The 24,928-nt window shown below is 43.7% G+C and overlaps 1 protein-coding gene across 9 annotated transcripts in view; it reads left to right on the top strand.

Moving 5' to 3' along the window:
- The window catches only part of CLEC16A (C-type lectin domain containing 16A), a 293,814-nt gene that overhangs the window by 96,716 nt on the left and 172,170 nt on the right, over positions 1–24,928 (top strand). For all 9 annotated transcript variants that reach the window (XM_073647735.1, XM_073647726.1, XM_073647727.1 and 6 more), the window contains exons 11-14: positions 14,633–14,759; positions 18,490–18,590; positions 23,243–23,365; positions 24,789–24,898. In XM_073647735.1, coding sequence (XP_073503836.1) covers positions 14,633–14,759; positions 18,490–18,590; positions 23,243–23,365; positions 24,789–24,898 — 461 coding nt within the window. The remainder of the gene's footprint in view (positions 1–14,632; positions 14,760–18,489; positions 18,591–23,242; positions 23,366–24,788; positions 24,899–24,928) is intronic.

The raw sequence follows: 24,928 nt of genomic DNA, 5'->3' as shown, positions 1-24,928 counted from the left end.
TCAAGCTGCTGTAACCGGTTTTATGTTGGCCGCTACCTCGCATCTATTCACTGACCATGGTATACAGCAGATAATGCTTTATCATTTATGGCTAAAGATTTGCAGTGTTACGCATGTGGTTGTGGAACCACTGTGCCACGGTCCAGGGAGGGCCTGGAGGGGCGTAATTTAATGACCACCTGGTTCTTCACTAGAGCCCCTGATGGTGTGGTTAGTCTTGAACCCAGGTGGACGCCAGGTGCTACTCCAGGACAGACCCCAGAGCTGACCCCTGAAAGGTGCAGGGAAGCAGGATCAGCCAGGAACTGGTTAACAGGAGGACGTACAACTGAATAGACAGAGCAGGTTCAGAATAGGACTGTATGGCTGGTAGACAGAGCAGATACTGAATCAGGCACGGACAGCATAGGTTCAGGAACACAGAGCGGACTCTGGTGCAGGATAACAGGAGCTAGTTCAGACTGGAAAGGTGAACATAGCGGTATAGGTGCGGACGAGGTGGATCAGGCTCAGGGCTAGGTAGAGGCAGGACTGGCTCATGAACAGGTTACAGCAGGACGGACCGGATCAAGTTCAGACAGGACGGGCAGGATCAGATTCTGGGAGCACAGGTACAGGGACCTTACAACTAGGTAGCAGGATTGCACACTGATAATTAATGTTGCTAAGGCACCTCTCTATAGGGGAGGGTGTCTTAAATATCAGACGACTCCCATCCATCGGCTGGGGACGTTTCAGAAGCATGTGCGCTGCCTTCTTTAAGAAGCTGCGAGCACGTGCCTTACTTACACTCCCAGGAGACCTGCGTGCTGTGCACAGGTCCTGGGAGGAAGCCAATGCGGTGGGGACCAGAACAGAGAGGGCGAGTGCATGTCGGCGTCCTTTCCTGGAAGAGGGAGAGGGCTTGTGCAGGGACACCGGCGATGTTTTTACATGCAGCTTTGGAAACTTACCTAAAAGTTAATGCTTCTTATTTTTAACAATTGTAGATTTTTTTTTTTATTTAAATAAATCTGTTTTACATAACTTTTGCCCTGTCACTTCTTAACTTCTAAAATGTTCTAAATAAAATTTTTGAATACAGGTGCATCTCACTAAATTAGAATATCATCAAAAAGTTAATTTATTTCAGTTCTTCAATACAAAAAAGTGAAACTCGTATATTATATAGTCATTACATCAGAGTGATCTATTTAATGTTTATTTCTGTTAATGTTGATGCTTATGGCTTACAGCCAATGAAAACACAAATCATTATCTCAGTAAATTAGAATACTTTATAACAGCTTGAAAAATGTTTTTAAAATCCGAAATGTTGGCCTACTGAAACGTATATTCAGTAAATGCACTCAATACTTGGTCGGGGCTCCTTTTGTATCAATTACTGCATCAATGCGGCGTGGCATGGAGGCGATCAGCCTGTGGCACTGCTGAGGTGTTATGGAAGCCCAGGTTGCTTTGATAGCAGCCTTCAGCTCGTCTGCATTGTTGGGTCTGGTATCCAGGAAGAGGAAGTATGCCCCAGAAGATACCTCAGACTCAGAGGCAGAAAATTCAGCCTTTGAAGAATGGTTAGAGGAAGGTGAAGTCACTCCAGGCCATAATACTGATCAGAATGATAGAAAGTTTTTCTTCTCCTCAGATGACCTTGAAGAACTTCTACTCGCTGTCAGAAATACAATGGGATTAGAAGAGGAGAAAACGTCTCGCACGGTCCAGGACGAGATGTTTGGGGGATTGAGATCAAGGAAGAAAATGGTGTTTCCTATTCATGACAACGTCCAGAATTTAATTCTGGATGAATGGGAATTTCCAGAAAGGAAGCTGAACATTCCATCTGACCTAAAGAATCGCTTTCCCTTAAATGAGGACGTCTCTAAATGCTGGACAGAGATGCCTAAAGTCGACATCCAGGTGGCCAGAGTGGGGAAAAAAACGACCTTATTCTTTGAAGACTCTTCTCAGCTTAAAGGTCCATTTGATCGCAAGATGGATAGTCTACTTAGGAAGTCATGGGAGACGTCAGCTGCCGCCCTGAAGATGAACGTCGCTTCCACCTACGTCACAAGAACCCTATTCCGCTGGTTACATCAGCTGGAGGATCATATCCAGGGTGGTACCTCGAGAGAAGATCTTCTGGCCTCCCTGCCCCTCTTACAAAAGGCAGCAGGATTCCTGGCGGATGCCTCCGCTGAATCCGTCCGGATTGCAGCAAGAACTTTGGTTCTCTCCAGTACCGCAAGAAGGGCACTGTGGTTAAAGATGTGGAGCAGTGACATCTTATCTAAAACCAAATTATGCTCCATACCCTTCAAGGGAGAATACGTCTTTGGTCCGGCACTGGATGATTTATTGGAGAAGGTATCCGATAAAAAGAAGTCTCTCCCAGAACCAAGAACGCCCAAAAAGAGGCCATTTCGTCCTCCTCAGACACAAAATCCCTCATACAGAGGAAAGGGTAATTTGTTTCGCTAGAGCTACCCCAAAGGAGGAAGAGGTAGAAGCATTTTTCAATCCCAACGTTCTGACAGGTGGGAGACAGAATCTCAGGATTCTTCAGGCTATGGCGGAGAATAACATCAAACCGCAAGATCCTAGACTGAGTCAGATCAGGATTAAAAATATAATTTTCCTCCTTTCCCCCTCAGAGATTGGAAGTAGCATCTCTCCCATCAGCAAAAACTCCAGAAGGTTCTAACATCAGAACTCCAGCAGATGCTATCATCAGCAGTAATTGTCCCCGTGCCAGAGGCAGAACAGGGCAAGGGCCATTATTCAAGATTATTCCTGGTAAAAAAAACAAACTTATCCCACCGGGTTATCATCAACCTGAAGCGGCTAAATCAATACATTCTTTACCAAAGATTCAAAATTAAGTCAGTAAAAGCCACTGTCCCACTGATCGGAAAAAACGTTGTCATGGCTACCGTAGACCTAAAAGACGCATATTACCATGTGCCCATTCACCCAGATTACCAGCGATATCTGAGGTTTGCGGTCTCAATACATCAGACGGTATGCCATTTCCAGTTCAGAGTCCTTCCCTTTGGCATCTCCTCAGCGACCCGGACCTTTACAAAAATTATGGCGGAAGTAGTTGCATACATCAGGGTAAAAAATATCTGCATCGTACCTTACCTAGACGACTTCCTCATCATGGCTCCTTCTACTCCCGTCCTCAAAGAGCAGCTTCAATTAGTCTTACAGACCCTGGGGTCCTTGGGCTGGATCATAAATCAGGAAAAATCAGACCTTACCCCATCTACACAAAAGGTCTTCTTAGGAATCCTCTTAGATTCTCAAGATCCGAGGTCCTTGCTACCAACATCCAAACAATTAAATGTGAGATCAAGGGTCCAGATACTAAAGAACCAAAAGACGGTATCCATAAGGTTCGCCATGTCGGTTCTAGGATCAATGACGGCATGTATCCAGGCAGTCCCCTGGGCCCAGGCTCACACAAGAATCCTTCAGAACTTCGTCCTCTCTCGTTGGGACAAATCTCCAGAGATGCTCAACTCAAAAATATCTCTTCCCCAGCATGTGAAAGTATCTCTCAACTGGTGGCTCAACCTGGAAAATTTGACCAAGGGTGTTTTGTGGATTCAGCACCCAATCTCTCCTCTAACAGACGCCAGCAAAAGAGGTTGGGGAGCAGTCATATTCCGGAAGATCTTCCAGGGAATCTGGCCCAAAGAGATGGACGACCAGTCCTCAAATTTCAGAGAACTGAGAGCGGTAGAGGAGGCCTTGAAGGCAGCAGGTCCCATTCTCCAGGGAACTCACGTCATGATTTATTCCGACAACATGACAACGGTGGCCCATCTTCGTCATCAGGGCAGTACAAGGTTCAGAAGCCTACGAGAAGTCTCAGCAAGAATTTTCTTCTGGGCAGAACATCATCTCCTGTCTCTATCATCCCTTCATCTGAGAGGAGCCGACAATATTCAGGCAGACTTCCTAAACAGGATGCAAATAAATCCGGGAAAATGGAGCCTCAATTCAAAGATGTTTCAGCGAATAACCAGGAAATGGGTTCACCCAGGTGTAGACCTGTTTGCCAGTCGACAGAATACAAAGGTGAATCAATATTTCTTCATAGACACCAGAGAGACCCATTCAAGGATAGATGTGTTTTCTCACCCATGGAACTTTTGGTTGGCTTTCGTATTCCCTCCAATTCCATTGCTACCGAAGACCTTACAAAAAAATCAGAGTGGACAGGATCAGGACCATTCTGATCGCCCCTCTATGGCCAAAGAGAAGTTGGTTTGGGGCTCTGAACCTCCTAAACCCATAGGGCCCTCTTATCCTGCCTCTGGACCGCGATCTACTCCGTCAAGGTCCAATATTTCATCCAGCTCCCCACAGCTTATGCTTAGCAGCCTGGCTTCTGAGGCCTTAATCCTGAAGTCCAAAGGTCTCTCAGATGTTGTAATAAACACCCTACAAAAAAGCAGGAAACGGGTCACTAATGCCATTTATTTAAAAATATGGAAGACCTTCTCCACATGGTATGGATCGTCTCCCATCGATCCCGTTCATCCTGATATTGCCAGGATATTGGACTTTTTACAGGACGGTCTATCTAAAGGATTAAAACCCAGTAACCCAAAACCTGGCTGACCACCGGTGGATAAAGAGGTTCATGACAGCAGCCTCTAGAATATGTCCAAGAAGGCCCATCATGGTTCCAACCTGGGACCTGAATATATTCCTAAAGGGTCTAACTATCCCGCCCTTCGAACCTATGTCTCAAACTCAGATGGAAAAATTATCTTGGAAGGCAGCTCTATTAGTAGCCATCACAACGGCAAGAAGAGTCAGCGAGAGCCAGGCACTTACCATCAGGGATCCTTATCTGAGAATCCTGGATGACAGAATGATCCTCCACCTAGACCCTTCTTTTCTTCCAAAGGTATCTTCTCATTTCCACATGTCCCAGGAGATAATTCTCCCATCATTTTGTCAGAATCCAAAAGACAATAGAGAATCTGAATTCCATTCTCTTCATGCCCGAAGAATCATCCTTTACTACCTACAACAGACGGAGCCTTGGAGAAAAGATCAGAACCTTTTTGTCCAGTACTGGGGAATAAACAAAGGGAAGAAAACCTCCAAGAGTTCTCTAGCTAACTGGATCAAAAAGCAATCACAGAGGCATATAAAAGTTAAGACCTGCCTCCTCCTGTGTCGCGCATTCCACCAGAGCCATGTCAGCCTCATGGGCCGAAAGGGCCAGCACTTCCATCAAGCAGATCTGCAAAGCTGCCACCTGGTCCTCGGTCCATACCTTTACCAAGCATTACAGATTAGATTTGATGTCTGTGAAATATTTAGCCTTTGGCAGAAAAGTTATGCAGGCTATAGTCCCTCCCTAACGATATTCTTTGGCATTACTCCTGTTGGTGGTGTCGTGGAGGGGATTAGAGAAAATAGAATTAGACTTACCAGTAATTCGGTTTCTAAGACCCTCCACGACAGCACGGGTAATTTCCCCCATGAATCTTTATGTTCATTTAAAATTCAAGCATTCATACTGTGTGGTCCTTGGAAAACACTGAGGATGGAGGGAAGGAGAGGGCTATTTAACCTCGTGTTTCCTGTCCCTAATTAGGATGGGGAGGCAACCTCCTGTTGGTGCTGTCGTGGAGGGTCTTAGAAACCGAATTACCGGCAAGTCTAATTCTATTTTTAAACCAGGTATTGGTACTTTTGGCAGTGTGGACAGATGCCAAGTCCTGCTAGAGAATGAAATTTCCATCTCCAAAAAGCTTGTTGGCAGAGGGAAGCATGACGTGCTCTAAACATTTCTGGTAGATGGCTGCACTGACTTTGGTCTTGATAAAACACAGTGGACCTACACCAGCAGATGACATGGCTCCCCAAACCATCACTGATTGTGGAAACTTCACACTAGATTTCAAGCAGCTTGGATTGTGTGCCTCTCCACTCTTCCCCCAGGCTCTGGGACCTTGTGGAGTGTGTCAGTGACTGCTTTCTGGACATTTGTCAAGTCGGCAGTCTTCGCCATGATTGTGGAGCCTACTAAAACAGACTAAAGGACCTTTTCAAACGCTTAGGAAGCCTTTGCAGGTATTTTCTTAATTATTATAATTTACTGAGACTTTTGTGTTTTCAATGGCTGTAAGCCATAATCATCAACATTAACAGAAATAAACACTTGAAATAGATCACTCTGTTTGTAATGACTCTATATAATGAGTTTCACTTTTTGTATTGAAGAACTGAAATAAACTTTTTGATATTCTAATTTTGTGAGATGCACCTGTATATTTTCATCTTTTACATTTTAAAAATTACAAAATAAGGAAAATGGGCTGATGCAAACGTTTGGGCACCCTGCATGGTTAGTACCCAGTAGCGCCCCTTTTTGCAAGTATCGCAGCTTGTAAAATCTTTTTGTAGCCAGTCAAGAGTCTTTCAATTCTTTTTTGAGGGATTTTCATCCATTCTTCCTTGGAAATTTCTTCCAGTTCTGTGAGATTCCTGGGTCGTCTTGCATGCACTACTATTTTGAGGTCTAGTCACATATTTTCAATGATGTTCAGATCAGGGGACTGTGAGGGCCATTGCAAAACCTTCAGCTTGCGCCTTTTGAAGTAGTCTATTGTGGATTTTGATTTGTGTTTAGGATCATTATCCATTTGTAGAAGCCATCCTCTTTTCAACTTCAGCTTTTCTACAGTTGGTGTTATGTTTGCACCAAGAATTTGTTGAAATTTCATTGAATCCATTCTTCCCTCTAACTGTGAAGTGTTCCCCATGCCATTGACTGCAACACAACCCCAAAGCTTGATTGATCCACCCCCATGCTTAATGGTTGGCGGGATGTTCTTTTCCTGAAATTGTGTCCTTTTTTCTCGACACATGCCTTTAATCTGAATACTGTTCCTGCACAGCCAGTTCTTTAAAGGTCCATTTACATGGACTGAATGGTGGTACGATACAGTCGTTTGAATGCCTGTTTGCTTTGGTCTGCCTGTGTAAATGATGCGCACTGAGTGATCTATACTAGATGTAGACTGCCATAGTTCTTGGCAGTGCGATTCCTGTTTACACAGGACAATATAGATGCACCGCAGAGAATGATGATCTGTTATGCTGTACAAATTATCGTTTCATCTGATGATTGTTTTTCCGCATTCATCGAATGATCGACAGCCTGTTTACATAGCGAGATCATTGCTAAAAATGCTTGTTTAACAATTATCATTCATGATTATCTAGCAGTGTAAATGCCCCATAAGTTTTCTGCCTTTCAACTGCAAGGAGGAAATCTCATCAGGGAATGGGTGAGCGTTGACATATTGCGATATCTGCTGTTTGAAGTCCTTATCTCGTATCCTCAGGGTATGCAGATCCTGTTGTTATAGGCCCACGTGTATACCTATCTCTTATATCTTGTTGGTAAGTGTGGATTTACATTTGGCAATGGCTGTAAGTAATTGAACTTGTTGGACTGCCTGTTTCAATGTCAGCATTTAGAGGTGAGCTTGGGTGGTTGATGTTCCCTGGGCTTGTGATGTAGAGGACTTGGTCACATCTTGGGTAGACATGCTTGCAAACTCCTTGAGCTTTCCAGACGCTGCTGAGGACTTTATGTGGCATCTTGAGCTGCCAAGATCCAGTATGTAAAAAATGTAGACTCCACATCAGCAAATGTTTATTGAATAATATAGAGTTTGAGGTCTCCACCGGGGGGCTCACAGTTAGCTCTTCTTGACATGCCAAAACACAGCCAGAGATGTAACCCTGTAAACATGAAATTCACTGGAATAGTAGATTGTGCAATGTTAGTCCAGACAAATTGGAGCATGAGCTTTTCTACAAAAGAATGGAGAGAACTGGCCAGCAAGTTATGTTCGCCTTAGAGACATAATCCCAGCCTGCTAATGTACAGATACAGGTTGCTATACAAAAACTGATTATTTAGGTAATCTTGCAGCTTTGAACACTTTTCACATGTAAGTAGCAGTCTCTATGCCCAGTGAGCGTATTAAGGTTGAATACTGTGAGGATTGCAATGCTGAATAAAGTACACTCACCACCTGCAGGCTATTACTCCAGGTCTCAGTAAGTAAACTGCATAGGTTTCCATGCAAGGGATCCCTCTGCTCACAATCAATGAGGCTGCCAGTTAGTCTTAGGAGCAAAATGGTGCCGATGATCAGACAAGCTCTGCTCAGACTTGTATATACCGGTGCATGGAGTGTAACGCCAACAGGTAGAGGTAGGCAAATCAATTTGCATGACCCTGATCTAGCGGCTATATTGGTATTCCGTGGCTACTGGACAGGAGCCCTGCAAAACACCTACTACCTGCCAACATCTGCCGACATTGTTGCAGTACGACACACACAAGATGAAGGCTGACTAATCAAAACACCAGACAAGGATGTCGGCTGGTAGGAGGCTGTTCATGGCCACAGAATACTGACATGGCCGGAGGATCAGGGTTCTGCAAATTTATCTTTACCAACAGGTATACAGTGGGCCACTCCATCTTTGCAGTAAGGCGGTGGGCAGTTATCGTATTTTTTGGGCTCTAAGACGCATCGAACCATAAGACAGACCCCAAATTTTTGAGTTGGAAAATGGGAAAAAATATTTTTTTTTTATAAGATGGGGGACCGTCTTATAGTCCAAATAGATCTCTTACCTGGGGGCGGTAGAGCGGGGGTCACAGGAGGCAGGGTCCCTCAGGAAGTTGGCAGAAGTGTAGCATTGCAGAGGGCCCTGGGTGGGAGAAGGCGGTGCCCCAGCAGCAGGGGGTTGCGGTGGTGGTGGAGCGTGATCGCAGGAAGCAGGGTTCATCCCTCATGAACCCAGTGGTGGCAGGAGCGGTGAGATACTGTGGGCCCGGTGTCGCCGGTAAAGCAGAGCTCAGTGCACTGCTTTTCCGGCGGCTATTTTCCAGAAGCCGTGGTCTACAGGAAAATGGCCGCCCGACGCATGCACAGTATGGGATCTCCGTGACTGTTTCACTGAGGCCCACGGCTTCAGGAAGATGGCCGCCGGAGGCAGCGCATGCGCAATTGAGACCTCTGCTGGGTCGAGATTCCAGGCTGTGCATGCGGCCGCTGGGAAAATTATGCCTGATCTCCGATACTGGGCACAGCTTCTGCAGCTGCCGGCTTCCAGACAGAGGGACCCTGCTTCCTTGCGATCCCGCTCCACCACCACCACAACTCCCCAGTAAGCCTGTATTTGGACCATAAGACGCACCCCTATTTCCCTCCCAAATGTGGGGGGAAAAAAGTGCGTCTTATGGTCCGAAAAATACGGTATGTGGGATTAACTCTAGGATAAATATAATTTAACAGCCACATAGGCTCATCTGGTCCCTGTTTCAAGGCTATGTCCCCACCCCTCCTCCCGCCTTCCTCGCCTTTTTCCTTGCCTTGCCAATTTTCAAAACTTGTCAAGCATCAACTTGATGGCCGCCATTGTAAGACAGTAGGATCTGTTGGCCACTTTTAGTCCATTCGTAACGTAAAGCTTAGCACCAATGTAAATAAAGCATAGTATCTTTGTATTGTGACCGGTCTATCCCTAAACTATAGAGTCCTGGAGCTTTCATTTGTGAGATTTCCATTTTGTACTTTATACATCAGAACTCTTGATAAATGTGTAACCTGCATTCTGCTTTAAAAAATGCAAGGTTTGTCCTGATATATGTGGACTCTAAGACATGAAGCCGATAAATCAAGATTCTCCTAAAGGAAAAACCGAGTAGTAGCCCATTGCATTTCCAAAGGACCTACCAAAAATTAAAGAAATCTTCCCAATATATTGTATACATCTGATGGACACTGATAAACACAGTGCGTACAGAGCCCAAGATTGTAGTTTGTTCTTCCACATACTACAAAAAAGCTTGAAATTTGTTTTTACAAGGCGCGATGCACATGTTGGACCTTTTGAAAAAAGTGTTCCGCATCTAACCTGTTCCCTAATGATCTGAGCCATAAGACCTGAAAGTATGAAGAACAATCAGCCCTACTCTTAGGATTAGCCGTATGTGCTATGGTGCTCTCATGCATCCCCAGGTCTTGAAAGGTTGATCTCACTAAATTATATGTATACATTTAATATATGCATTGAATTTCTAATGTGCAAACTGTTACGGATCCGGGTGGTGGAACCTCTTTGCTGCGGTGCAAGGAGGGGCGTAACTAAGTATCAACTCGGACTGACCCTGGTCGTACGGCGGCTAACGACTCCGTGACCAGGGAGAGACCGAGCAGAGGGACCGGGTGCTACTCTGGGGACGACCTTGTAAGGGAGCAGGTGACTCCCACGGTACAGATGGCAGGGACTGACCGGAATTGCAGATGGGCACAGCAGGCTGGCTGGCGAGCAGAAGCCTCCAGGTAGGCTATCAGGTAGACACGGCAAGTGATGGCAGGAGTCTCTAGGTAGGCTGGCAGGTGGTCACGGCAAGTGATGGCTGGAGTCTCTAGGTAGGCTGGCAGGTCGTCACGGCAAGTGACGGCAGGAGCCTCCGGGTAGGCACGGCAGGTAACAAGCGGGTAACAGGCAGGTAACAGGCAAGTGCTCCCAGGTGAGCGGGCTGGACTGGTAGTCAGGCTAGCAGCGGGACCTGAGGGCTGAAGCAGAGGTAAGAAACACTGTGCAACAACTTTTGCTCGGGCACCTCCATTTTGGAGGAGGTGCCTTATATATGGGAGGGCCCTCGGCTATTGGCCGGGGACTCCTTAGGACAGCGCGCGCGGCCCGTTTAAGAGGGAGGGAGCATGCGCGCGCCCTAAGCACAGTGTCCGGGAGCTGCGCACACCGGCAGCAGGAAGAGGAGCGCTGGAGAACGCAGAGCGAGGAGGTGAGTGGGACAGCATCTCTGCCTGGCAGGGGGCAGAGACGCCGATGCTACACAAACCCTGTGTGCTTTTAACCTTGAGTATTTTTAGCACACATGTTGATCAATTTGCGTGAGTCCATCTGTCAACGACAAGACGATCTCCTCAGCCAGGAACCTACATTTAGGCTATGTGCACATGGAGTTTTACAATAAGTTTTTGGAGCAGAAGTTGAGCGGTAATTTTCCAAATCTCGAAACTGTTTAATAACTTTGATTTTCTGCCCTGAAAACTCATGAAAAAAAACTGTGTGCACATAACCAAACAAACTGACTTCTTACTGTGATTTTTCATTCAGTTTTCCTATTCTATAGCGAAGCCTAAGGAAAAATAATTCTAAGACCCAACACTCTAAAAGTGCTAAAAAATTACTAATTTGGACGTAATTCAACTTTCTATTGCAGGGTTCCCCAACTCCAGTCCTCAAGGCCCACCAACAGATCATGTTTTCAGGATTTCCTTAGTATTGCACAGGTGATAATTACATCATCTGCACAGGCAAGAATTCCATCACCTGTACAATACTAAGGAAATCCTGAAAACATGACCTGTTGGTGGGCCTTGAGGACTGGAGTTGGGGAACACTGCTCTATTGAACTACACCTAAAATCGGGTATCTGCATGTTTCGCGTAAAAAAATTCAGCAAAAAACTGTGTTTAGTGTTTTTCTCAGAGCATTTGTAAAACCACCCAAGTACTTTACCCGGGACTTCTTCATGGCGATCTGGTCAGGGGTGCTGACTACACTGGTGGAATGTTGTATTCCTAATGATGTGGAGTCATCCATTAGCTCCATTTCAGGACTATGAATGAAACCTCATCATGGCCTAGCCAACGTCCTGGACAGAAATACTGAATTTTAAAAATGGAAATGTAACATGCTGCTACTTATTAATAGTTTATCGTGAGAACCACGCAAAGACACTACATTTAATTTTTTTTCTGCTTTTCCATTGCAGCAGTACATCTGAAATTAACATTTCAGGATAAGGAAAGCAAAGTTTTGGCAAATTCAGCAGCATATGTGTTGACCATCACTGTTTCGGATAAGGATCTTCTGAAAACCATCTTCAATCTGATAACAGAGCAGGTTGATAATATACAATATATGGTCACAGGGTCCATAGAGTTTTATAGTGCTATTAACAATGGTTAATTACCCTTCTTAGCATTTGACTGTAATCCTGCAATTTACAAGTCTACATTTAGAAAGGCTGCTAGTAATTCTTCTGAAGTATTCTGACCATTACATGGAAAATATGCTATAATTCATAGTCTCCTTCTCAGTTTCTTTATGCAGACTCTATCACTATATCTCATATGCTTTACGCTGAGGCCATTACATTGCAACATCATGGCTAAGGCAATGGTGATACCACTAACGTTCTATAGCGTTCATGAAGGCACTATACGCGGGGCACCTCCTGTTCCCGAGGTGTGAGATCATGGCTTGCTTTGTGGAGCATCGGTCCCTGGCTCCTCTGTCACAAATCTGATGTCCTGTTGAATGGAGTGTTAATGTTGATCATTATCTGCAGTGAAACAGGGAGATGGATTACACATTCTGTTGCTCTTATGCTACCACAGGATTAGTAGAAAATATTTCCTCTTGGGAGGATCTAAACCAAGATATTAGATAGTTAAGAGAGTCAGGAGACAGGTGTTGTTATGGAAAAAAAATTGTGGCCGTTCTGAAAGCATTAAACTGGTATATCTGAGACCAGATTAATAATTAAGGCTTAAAGGGAACATCAGAACCTGAGTCATACTGATATGTGGGAATCACTGGGCATGGACCCTTGAAGGTCATAGTGATAGGTGAGGATCACAGAGCACAAAGCCTTGAAGGTCATAGTGATATGTAAGGATCACAGAACATGGACCTGTGAAGGTCATAGTGATAGGCAGGGATCACAGAGCTTGGACTCATGAAGGTTATATTTTATAGGTGTGGATCACAGAGCATAAACCCGGAAATATCATAGTGATAGGTGGGGATCACAGAGCATGGATCCGTGAATATCATAGGGATAGGTGGGGATAACGGAGCATGGACCCTTTCTGTACTTATGACCAGTATTTGTCAGTGCTATAGTTAGAAGTTTTACTATTTTATAATTCGTGTGACTGGTCTTACTTTCCTGCAACCTTATAGTTTACGCAAATGTTTACATTTGATTTCACTACTAGTGGGTTACTTGAAGTGCAACATTTCAGGTGTATTCTTCCTCCCATAAAATTATTACTTTCTCACGATCTTTTTTTCAAGAAGAATTTGTTTTACATAGCATAAGGCAAGAGGGGTAAGCGCATGACGCAATCTTTTAGCGTCATTCAAGAACATAAGACTTAAAGGGGATGTCTAGCTTTAAAAAAAATATATATAGCTTAGATTGTTATATAATAAGAGAAGTAATTCCTCCACCATTCCGGTTCCGATGCTCCCTGGTCCCCTGCCGGTCTGTGTACTCACCTCACCTTTGTTTATGTAAGATCACAGGGTCCTATAGAAAATCTTAAAATAGGACACCACTCCGCCATGACCAACTTAAGCAATGATTGCAGAAAATGAAAATCATGTTCATTATTTTGATCTCCATAGTGCACAGAAAAAAACATTGTGGTATAATAGTTCAGTAGTTGATATGGTTGTAGAAAGACACAAGTCTATCGAGTTCAATCTACAAACTGTAAAGTGTTGATCCAGAGGGAAGCAATTGAAGCAGATGCTAATATTGAGAGAAAAAAATAATTATTGACTCCATATATGATAGCCAGACCCATTCCCTGGGTCAGTGTCTCACCACAGAAAGATGCACACTGTTGTCACAGTGCAGAGTGAAGGTGCGCGCTGGTGTCACAGTGCAGAGTGAAGGTGCGCGCTGGTGTCACAGTGCAGAGTGAAGGTGCGCGCTGGTGTCACAGTGCAGAGTGAAGGTGCGCGCCGGTGTCACAGTGCAGAGTGAAGGTGCGCGCCGGTGTCATGATGTCTGGATTTTTTTTTTTTTTGCTACAGAGCATTTAAAAACCTGTTAAATGACTACAAACCATATTATACTTGAAGCTGCATCTCTTACACCGGCTATATATTGAGCTCAATCTAATATCTAGCTATTTAGGATCCAATCACAGCCCATTCACAGTACATAGCTATGCAATGAAAATACTAAGTATTGAATAAGTATAAGTACTAAGTATAGAATTGTGTATCCATCACCATCAGCTTATTGACTATTTCCATGTAGTAACCAAATGTATTTTCATGCAGAGCAAATATTAAGTGAAAGGAAGTGAAAACAGCATGAAAAGGCAATGGGTCTGATTCATCAAAACTTTTACACAAGAAAACTGGTGTAATAATTCTCAAAATGAGCAAAACTTTTGCACAACGGGGAGTTGCGCAAAAAATTTGTGGCTTTAGGAGTTTTTTTCACCAGTTTGACTTGGCTCCGCCTAAATGACTAGAGCCATGGCGGGAAGGGGCATGGCCTCACCCACCTGTCAGATTCATCAAAAATGCCGGCACTTTGTAAGCCAGAAATGCTACTTCAGTCACTGACTATATAGCCAGTATTTACCAAATTTACGGCTAACTTTAAAGAGTGTTTTTCTTTCATGCCAAATTCCTTCCTAAAATTGTTATTTACGAGATTAGTTCATAGTAATATCAAAAGAACATGGCATAGACAATACAGTTAATAAAGTCCTTGGTGCCTTCTTGTATTTTCTAGAAATAGAAATGGTGATCATGGAAAGATCAAAAGCTGCAGAAAAGCCCATGTTACCTGTTAAGGAGGAAAACACGACCGATGAGGAGAAGAGTGCAGCTGCCGCTGGTGCGCAGGCCGGTGAGAGCAGGTAAGGAAACGGTAAACTACTTCCAGCATACAGGCTGCAACGGGCCGAGCTCGCTAACTGTAGTCTCATCAGTTATTTTTAAAGCCCTTTTTATAGCCTGGCTGTGGGAAGCTGGAGCAGAAGTTGGCCATTACATTTTGGCAAATGTAATTTTTTTTTTTTCCTTGTTCGTTTTCTTCAGCTTAAAAAAAGCAATGCTAACACAGATCTACATTTATGTGTGATCTCCTCTTCTTTTTTCTTTTTTGTTTCCTCGTTAAGAGCCGTACATTTATAGCGTGTGCTTAATAAATGATTGTAACGGTATTTAAAGGGAATCTGTCAGTAGAATGAACCCTTCTAAGCCGTCTATATGGACATGTAGGTCATAGGAAGCTGAATAAAATGATACCTTGATATCTGCTGTCCGATGTCTTATTCCAGAGAAATCTACGTTTTTCTTAATATGTAAATGTTCAGATCTATGGGCCGGACATAGATCTCCCTGAAAATCTTCCTCCAGAGCTTACCAGTGTGAGACATGTAATGACTGACAGCCTGTTCTCCTGAGCTGCATGTCTTACACTGATAACTGCCCACTTTCATTTATAATAAGCTCTGGAGGCAGATTCTCAGGGAGATCTATGTCCGGCCCATAGATCTTAACAGCTCATTTACATATAAAACAAAATCATGGATTGGGGAATAAGAAATCAGATTGCAGATATCATGGTGCCATTTTATTCAACTTTCTGTGACATGCATGCCCATATAGACGGCTTTGGAGGGTTGATCCTGCTGACAGATTCCTTTCAAAGGAAAAGTTTACTATGAAAATACAATCCAGTCTATTGGTGTCATGTTTTAGAGCAGGATGATCCATGTAGATTGGTTTATAATTATATTTAGCAAGATTCAGTATGAGTTATATCTTATGGTCTGCTTATCAAAGGAAGAAGAAAATGACAAGGCTTAAAAATTGTTCACATATTTATTGGACCAGTAGTGACAAGTAAATAAGAATAAAACAAGTCAAAAACACTTAAAAAGTGCATAAACAGCACATATAATGTAAACCATGAAACCAATCATCCTGATAAGTGATCTGGTTCTAAATGTATAAATGAGAGAGTGATTGTTAGGGCAGAGACAGACTGCCGTATAACTCGTGCGATGATCGCATTGCACTGAGTGGACAGGCCGGCACCTCTCCTGACCTGAGTATGACAGCATAATGGATTTCTATGCAGCTGTCAAGGTCAGGTCAGTAGAGGTGCCGGCCAGTACGAGGTTTACGATGTGATCCTCGCACGAGAAATACGGTAGTCTGTCTCTGCCCTTACAAACAAAGTAACAATGTGTCCAAAAAAACAAAAACTCTACTAAAAAGTGCAGTTATACAGGAGAAAATAAGTAAACTATAAATAAACAGCAACCCGATATAATAATATACGCCCTAATGGACTGTTTACAGGGTACTATTACACAAAATGTAATATAATATATGTGATACAGAGGGGAGGTGTTTCCAAAGGTAAGGGGGCGTAGAGAGCCCCATACGTTTCGCCACAAAAAAATGTGGCTTCCTCATGGGTGAGAAGAAGAGTGCTTCAAACCCTTACATACATAAACCTGTCCAATAGAAAGAGAGAAATGAATTGAATCTCTAATCTTATTCACAGTAAGGGATGTGGATAGAGTGGCAAGTGGGCAAGGTCAATCAGAAAAGGGGAAAGAAACGTACAATGCATGGTGACCTAGAATTAGGTATAAGAGCTTGCCACCAATTATATAGCACATGCGCCACAACTATAAGAATGGTTTGCTGGGAACCGCTTGCTGGAAACTACAATAAAGCATGCACTGGAGGCGTATTCTATGCAATACAACCGTAACATTTTGGCACACAAAGATCTGCTTTGTAGATGTATATGCACGAGCGTGAAGAAGTGATAAAGTAATAGCATTACAGTATAAGGTATGTGCACATGTTAAAGAAGCACTCCTCCTCCCATCAAAATGTTATCCTCTTAATATATTGCAGTCATCATATCATACAGCACTGTGTGCTTACAATTGCTCATTTTGACTTTCTACCCAGCTAATTTTTCTCTTTTCTCTGCTCAGTGTAGAAACAGGAAGTCTCTCTTCCCTGCAAAAATCATTTCCCTTTTCATCACTTTTGACCCAGCTGCTTTGCTCCTCCTCCCTGCCAGGGACTTTGGCAGTGACTTATGACTCATGCAGGGAAAAGAGACTTCCTGTTTCTACATAGAGCTTAGAAGGATTCAGCTAGTCAGTTTTTAATCACGTGATGTCATAGACCTAATAGAAAAAAGAAGAATTAACTGGGTAGAAGGGCAATTGTAAGTACACAGTGCTATATAATAGGGTGATTGCTATGTATTAAGAAGATAACAACTTTGATGGAAGGAGGAGTGCTTCTTTAAGTATTTGGTGCAGAAATGTCTGCACCATTTCAGCTTCTAAAACTCATCGTAAAATAGGTTCCTTTTTGATGCTTTTTTCCATGCATTTTTGTTGCTGATTTTTCCTTATTCATTAGCATGGGTGAAATCTGCAGCAAAAACACTGAAAGAATTGACATGCTGCAGATTTAATTCTGCACCAAATCTGCAAGGCAAAAATGTGCAGCATGTGGATGAGACTTCAGGACTTTCATTCACTTTGCTAGAATCAGGACACCCTCCAGGTTTTGTGACAAATCTGCGCAGAAATAAATGCGACAAGAGCGTGACAAATCTGCAACATGTGCACAGGCCCTCAGATAAATGAGGAAAGTCTTGTTCAATATATCGAGAATGAAGTGTATTCAAATGCAAAATACCTCATGAGATTATTAACATTAAAGTAAACTAGACACCACCAGTAAATTGTCTTGTAGTCTGAAATCCCTTCTATTTCTATGCGCAGGAGTCCAGTGGGCGGTGCTATTTGGAGATTGACAGTTTTCTTTATATGACTGTGCATGAGAGGTAATCATCAATCGCTGATTAGGAGTTGCCTACTGGACTTTTATGCATACAAATAGCTAGGTTTTCTATCAGTGTGTTACTGAGTATTTTCCCACATACTGTTCATCAATCCGTTCTGCTATTACTTGCTGCCTGGAGATAAGACAGCAAGTTCCCTTTAACAATGCAAGCATGGTACTGTAAAGTCTGGGGTTTCTAATGCTGTTCTTATATCATTATTTTGGTATTTTGAGATACTCCGAGATTCTAATGACTGAACAGTTACATGTGTTGTGTGGTTATCCTGCAGCTGCAGAAAACTACTGCACAGCTCTGGTCATGCAATAATTTACTGCTCCAATACACATAAATAACTAGGAAAAACCTTTACAACAGATGCATGACACCTATTTCCCATTCATTTTCCTTGTAAGAATTTCACAACTTTTGCAAACAAATGAGTAACACCATAAGCATGGAATAGCCCCTGCCAGGAGGATCAGTCAAGAATGTTCACTAATCCTCCCTCCTGTGGGATTAATATAAACCGCAGCTAGAGCACCTCTACATGGTCGGGCACAGATGGTTACACAGGCACATCAAGGTCATCTCTGCACAGCAACATTTTTTCTAAACACCAACTGTGAAAATGTTTAAATATCCATTATATAATGGTAAATTGTAAGAACAACCAGTCTAAGTCAGAACTTCAATTTCCTTGTTTTAGAAGCCAACATCTTGTTACTTAGAATTTGTAAACCTTGTGTCTTCCATAGGCCTTTCTTGGACCTGGTTTACAGTACGCTGGAGTGCACAGATGATGATTACTATACTCTATTTGTCTTGTGTCTGCTTTATGCTATGTCCCATAATAATGGTAAGTGGAGTTGCTAAAATGATAGTGGATTTTAGACTATGTTCACGTTTCTGTTCGGACCTTCCGTTCCCTAACTGATGCAAACAGAAGCAGATGGACCCCGTGGATTACTATGGGGTCGTCTATGGTTTAGTATGTGTCAGTTTATACAACAGATGAAATCACATGCAGAACTTTTTTTTCCATTCTAAAAACATATAATGGAATTCAAAGTCCATAATAATCAATTGGGCCTCTCTTCTTCCATTTACATCACTTACGGAAATCACCCTTTGAGATAATCCTGCAAAGAATCGCCTGCCAACTAGCCGTGTTCGGCTTCTCTCAATTCACTTGTGTTAAGAATAGCCAGACACATCTAGTCGGAATGTGGCCGGAAGAAATTTTTTTCCTCCAAATTTTGTGAAAATACAAGGTTAGAACTAGTGATGAGCTAGCATGCTCGCTACTGCTCGGTGCTCGCCCGAGCATCTCACTGCTCGAGATGCTCGGCGCTCGCTGAGTATTTCCGGGGTTGCTCGGCGGGAGCTCGGGCCCCCTCCCTGCATGTTTGGCACTCTTTAGAGCGCCAATCAACATGCAGGGATTGCCTGCCACTCACTGTAATGCCGTAGCCATGTTGGTTGTGGCATTACAGTGATTGGCTGGCCGCGCAGCGTCATCAGGTCTATATCCGACCTGGCGCCGCCGTGTTCGTCACAGTCACTCTGGATCAGACCGTGTAGGGAGAGGTGCTGCTGCTTCAGGGAGAGATTTGCTTGTGTGTTAGGTAGTGTAGGGAGAAAAACCGTACATTACACATATCCATCTTAACAAACATATAGCACAAGAGGCTCCATTCCAGTTCTGCCTTCTGCTGCTGTTAGATATTTCTATACAAAGGCCCAGGTCTCAGGGGCCAGGAATACTTTTCTTTGGATCTTAATCCTCATTATTTGCTTAAAAAGCAATCCAGAGAACACCGTTTTTCTGCGCAATTTGCTTGTTGGAACTGCAGAATACAACCAGGTCCTTTCCATATTACAGCGCTAGAAATCCAGCTATTTAAAACAGTGTTTTCTCCGTCAAACGTATCACATATACGTTGTCAGAAAATACTGCCATTTCTGGCCTCCATTAAAAATTTCCTTTAGTGTGTCAGCGAAGCAATTCACCGCAGTTTGCTGCTCAAACTACTTACCTACAGGCCAGGTATTTAAAACTCTGTTTTCTCCATCACACGGGTCACATATAAGTTTGCTCCAAACTCAGTCATTTGTAGTGAGCATGGAAGATACTGTCCTCCATTTAAAATGGGCAAGGCACGTAGAAAGGGACGGGGAACTGGACGTGATGCTAATGGTGCATGCAGAGGCCAAGGACAAGGCCGTGGTCAAGCTGAAATTGTGCCACAACAAACACCCACATCTTCTCGCCTGACCTTCCTGTCCCATTTTCTAGGGGACCGCATCATACCACTATTAAACCCAGAGCAGTGTCAAAAAGTTGTTGGTTGGATAGCGGATAATGCTTCCAGTCACTTAGCCACCACCACCACCCTGTCTTCCACACGGTCAAGTCTCAGTAGCCGTGAGTCTGGACCGCATATTCCTCACCCTAATCCTCCTTCCTCCCACCATGCCGAGTACCCAGAGACAACTGATCCCACACTTGGACACTCTGAAGAGCTGTTCACTTTTCCATTTATAGATTCAGGCCTCTCGCCCGGTCCACTTGAAGCGGGACAAGAGGAGATCGCGTGTAGCGATGCCCAAATATTTGAGCAGCCACGGTCACACGAAGGCGACAGTGGGAAAGTGTCACAAGAGGTGGATGATGATGAGACACAATTGCCAGAAAGTCAGGAGGAGGACCAGGGTGCGGAAGTGGAAGACGAGGTGGTGGATGATATAGTAACTGACCCAACCTGGCAGGAGGACATGCAGAGCGAGGACAGCAGCACACAGGGGGGAGGGAGGCAGAGCACCCCAACAGGCAGGAAGAAGCAGTGTGGTGGCCGCAGACAGAAGGCAGGCAACCTTTCCCCGTAACACCAACACAAAGGAAGTTGCTAGTACAACTGTTAGGTCTTCCTGAGTCTGGTTGTTTTTTAAAGACTCTGACGATAACCCCAAAAAGGCCATTTGCACCACCTGCCAGGCCAGCATCAGCAGGGGTGGCAAAACGACCAGCCTGACTACCACCAGCATGATCAGGCACATGGCAGCAAAGCACCCAACTTTGTGGGCCGAACCCCAGGGTCACTGCATACCCTATAACTGTATAGCAGACTCTCTCCTTTCTAAATGGAATTTGTCGTTACTGTGGCCCTGCTCTATGTGTCTTTAAATTCTTAGTGGGGTTTTTCCCAAATTTTGGCAGCACTTGCAGTCACAACATGGGTATTACCACTATAGGAGATCCGCTCCTTTATAATGGGAACATTTTTTTTACTGAGACCCTCCTCTATGTCTCTTCAAAGGGGTGTTGGGTTGTGTCCAAATTTTTGGCAGCCCTTGCAGTCACTGGATATGCAATAACAGTATAGGAGACCCACTTGTTAATAATGGGAACAACAAAGCATAGCCGGCTGATGGCTCTCTAACAATAGCGAGGGCCGACTGCTGGCCTTTTAAGAATAGTAAGGGCCGTCTGATGTCCCTATAAAATTAGGCTTTATGACTTTCAGAGTCCCTCCATCATAAATAAAACAGGATGTGTCTGATGATGTGTCACACACCACATTGCCAGATAAGGTTGTAAAATGTTAAAATGACATTTCCCGGTGAATGCATTTGTCTTAAAAAATAACGTAAAAAAAGCAAAACAATAGGATCTTTCTTTAGTATAAAAAACAGCGTCACCAATTTAACCTCAATGTAATCACATTGTTCAGCTCCTGCACCTCCTCCTCCATCTCCGAAATGACCACATCAGTCACAAGCTGACAGCACTGCAGTACTGCCTTGGCCAAGTGGCAGCAGTCTGTGCTGAAGATAACATGCTTAATTGACAAACCGCCCAGCGCTGCAGAGTTGTTGAAAGCTGTAACACAGCAGCCTGATCTGTGGCTCTCTCAAAGCTGAACATACAGCCAGGCATGGTCGTGTGTGACAATGGGCGGAACCTGGTGACGGAGAAATGACAATCGGAGTAGATACGGTTTCCCTCTATGCCAGTACTTTCACCGAGCTAAATACAACTCTCAGCAAAAAAAATCTGTGGACTGGCTCCATACCGTCCCTGGCCACATTCACCTGTCCACGTGTTTGTGGGTAGGCGGTCCTTCCCAGTAAGTGCACTGGGGAGAGCACGGGTAATGTTGTGGGACCCGTGCTTGTGGAAGGCGGAGACTATACCGGGAGAAATAGTGGCGGCTGGGGACCAAGTATGGACACCCGGCCGCCGCCGGCATGAGGTTATGAAAAGCTTCCGCCTCCACGAGCCTCAAAGGCCACATTTCAAGTGCAAGCTGCTGTCAAAAATTTGGCAGTATAGTATTGCAGCCTGTGGGTGGGTGGGTGGGTGGCTGGCTGCATACTTGCGCTTGCATTCCAAGGAATGGGGTAGGGACAACTGAATGCTGCACTGGGACACGGACGTGGACGGTGATTGTTGCAAATCTGCAGCGACAGGTGCATGGCGGGAGGCATCTTCGCATGCACCAAGGATCACTTATGATGGGCACACTTTTCGGCAGTGACCTGGGTGTTAGAGATGCTTTCAGAGGTCTTCCCCATGCTGTTCCCATGTCTTTTCAGCACTTTATGCATGTGTCTGATGATGTGTCACACACCACATGGCCAGATAAGGTTGCAATATGTTAAAATGACATTTCCCGGTGAATGCATTTGTCTTTGTTGAAAGCAATGCAAAAGTGTAAAAACGCATCAAAAACGCTCCGTGTGAACATAGCCCAAGGTGTGGAGGAGTATTTTTGGTTCTGGTTATTTATTTTGCCTTATATACAAGTCATTACCCTGGAAAGGATGTTCCTTAATATATTTTCCAGGAAAATCCATTTTGGTTTTGTTTTTGTATGTTTTATCGTGAGTCCGTAAAAGTGGCGTAATACCTCTGACAACGTTTTTGACAGCAGTGACCTGGGGGTCAGAAATGCTTCCAGGGGTCTTCTCCATGCTGTTCCTATGTCATTTCTGTCATTTGAGCACTGTTCCCATCGATTTGGGCAACTTTTATGCCCTTTGCAGACCGCTGGGGGGAGCCGCCTGAAAAACACTCGAGTTTCCCATAGACTTACATTGGGCTCGTTGCTCAGGTCGAGCACCCGAATATTCCAATTTGCTCGACCCGTGCAACGAGTACCTGAGCAATTTATTGCTCGCTCATCACTCATAAGTTATAGTGTACTTATATCTACGTAAGTGATTTCTCAGTTATTGTGTCTGCTTTGACGGACTTGTGAGTTATTATTAACTGCTATTGTCCTTCTGTCCGGTATTTTAAAGCTGTCAAAGTAGAGCTGTGATTCTTCTATATTTGCCAGGAGAAAATAAAAAGTATTTCATTATGTAATAAATTGCATTGAGTCCTTTAATAAACTGCAGAACACTATTTGCACACTAGATTAACACAGTGAAAGCTAACCGTGCCACTTCCGATATTAAACAGAACACCCTTTATAGTAATATTGAGTTTCTTTTTGTTGGTAGGAATAAATCCAGAGAAACTGGAAAAAATCCAGTTGTCGTTGAAGCCAGCAAAAGACAGCCATTCCTACAACCATGTGTTAGTGGAGAGATTGATTAGAATAATGAGCCAAGCGGCACACCCAGGTAAGGCACGGATTGCATTTCGGTAATGCCCAGTGTTTTTTTTTATTTTATATATCCTAGGCATCACCATGACATTATCAAGTGTTCATATGGCACCTGATCACACTTTTTATACTCGTTTAAAGGTCGATATTGACTTTTAGGATTGCTACCTCCAATAGGTGGCACTAGAGTTCTAGTCCTCTTCCTCTCTAATTAGACAATTTCCATATTTAATTTCCCAGAGGAGCATTGCAAGGCTTATAAGTCTTCACACCTTGACATGTCACTCTCCGCACGGAGAAACGTTACCCCTTGGATATTGAAGATCATACATAGCCACCCTTTAAACTATAGGCCCCAATTGGGGAATCAAAGTGCAGTAGTATTAACCTTATGGCTATATCATATTTTTTGTATTTACAACTACATCAATGGGCCACTAAGTAGCTTGAACAGGTTTTATGTCGCCTTTAAAGGGAATCTGTCACCAGGTTTTTGTTACCTCATCTGAAAGCAGCAAAATGTAGGAAAAGAGACCCTGATTCCAGCGATGCGTCACTTAGATTACTTGGTACAGCAGCTGTGACACAGAGTTTTTATATGTAGCAGAGCTCAGAAAGCTAACCCCGCCCACACCACAGCTCTCTCTTCACAATGTCTATAGACAGTGAGCTGCTGATCAGAAGAGGGGGCGTGGTCGGACCAGGGCTCAAGCGAGCATCAGTCCGAGCGGTGATAATCTCCTGGTGATAAAACCTTCATTTTTTCAGTAAATTTGGCATTGTACTTGCTACATGAGACTATCATTTATGGGACTGATATGACTTTCTGCTTGTTATAGAAAAATATAATTGTAAAGTGATAAATCTTTAATAATGCAATGTTTTAAAGGGAATCTACCAGCAGGTTTTTGCTATGTAATCTGAGAGCGGCATGATGTAGGGACATACTCTGATTCCAGTGATGTCACTTGGTTCAGTGAGAGCAGCAGTTATGATAGTGACAGCAGATCTAGCAGAGCTCAGTTGTTGAGCTGTGTATAACCTCGCCCACACCACAGCTTTCTCTGTACATTGCATAATGACAGTGATCTGCTAATCAGTGCTGCGGATGAGTTGGACTAGGAGGCACAAGGCCAGTTGTCCTTTAATGATAATCTCCTGCTGATAAAACATTGATTGTATTGAAACAGCAAAACACAACCTAGTAAGTGACACATCCCTGTAATCAGGTTCTCTGCACCAACATTATGGTGCTCTCAGATTACACAGATTCTCTTTAACGAGACATCAATGCATCTAAGTTTATGGTACAGTTTATCTTCTTAAAGCAACGCACTGTATATCTATATATACAGTTTATCTTCTTAAAGCAACGCACTGTATATCTATATATTATACAAATTAGAGGAAATGTTGGACTCATTGAGATTTCTTGGCAGATGGAAAAGTCCGTTTGGCTACCCTGGAGCTTGCGTGTATTCTCCTGAAGCAGCTCGTTCTTATTGATGGCGACTGTATCATAAAAGATGTCCACTTAGCCTGTTTGGAGGTAAGTGCTCCATTCAGTCCACACAGGTTT

This window comes from Phyllobates terribilis, unplaced genomic scaffold (genome assembly GCF_046119375.1).
Source record: "Phyllobates terribilis strain yellow unplaced genomic scaffold, ASM4611937v1 Scaffold_9__5_contigs__length_417890890, whole genome shotgun sequence".
Taxonomy (NCBI): Eukaryota; Metazoa; Chordata; class Amphibia; order Anura; family Dendrobatidae; genus Phyllobates; species Phyllobates terribilis.
The sequence above is the reverse complement of the archived record's forward strand: the minus strand, read 5'-3'. Positions and strand labels throughout refer to the sequence as shown.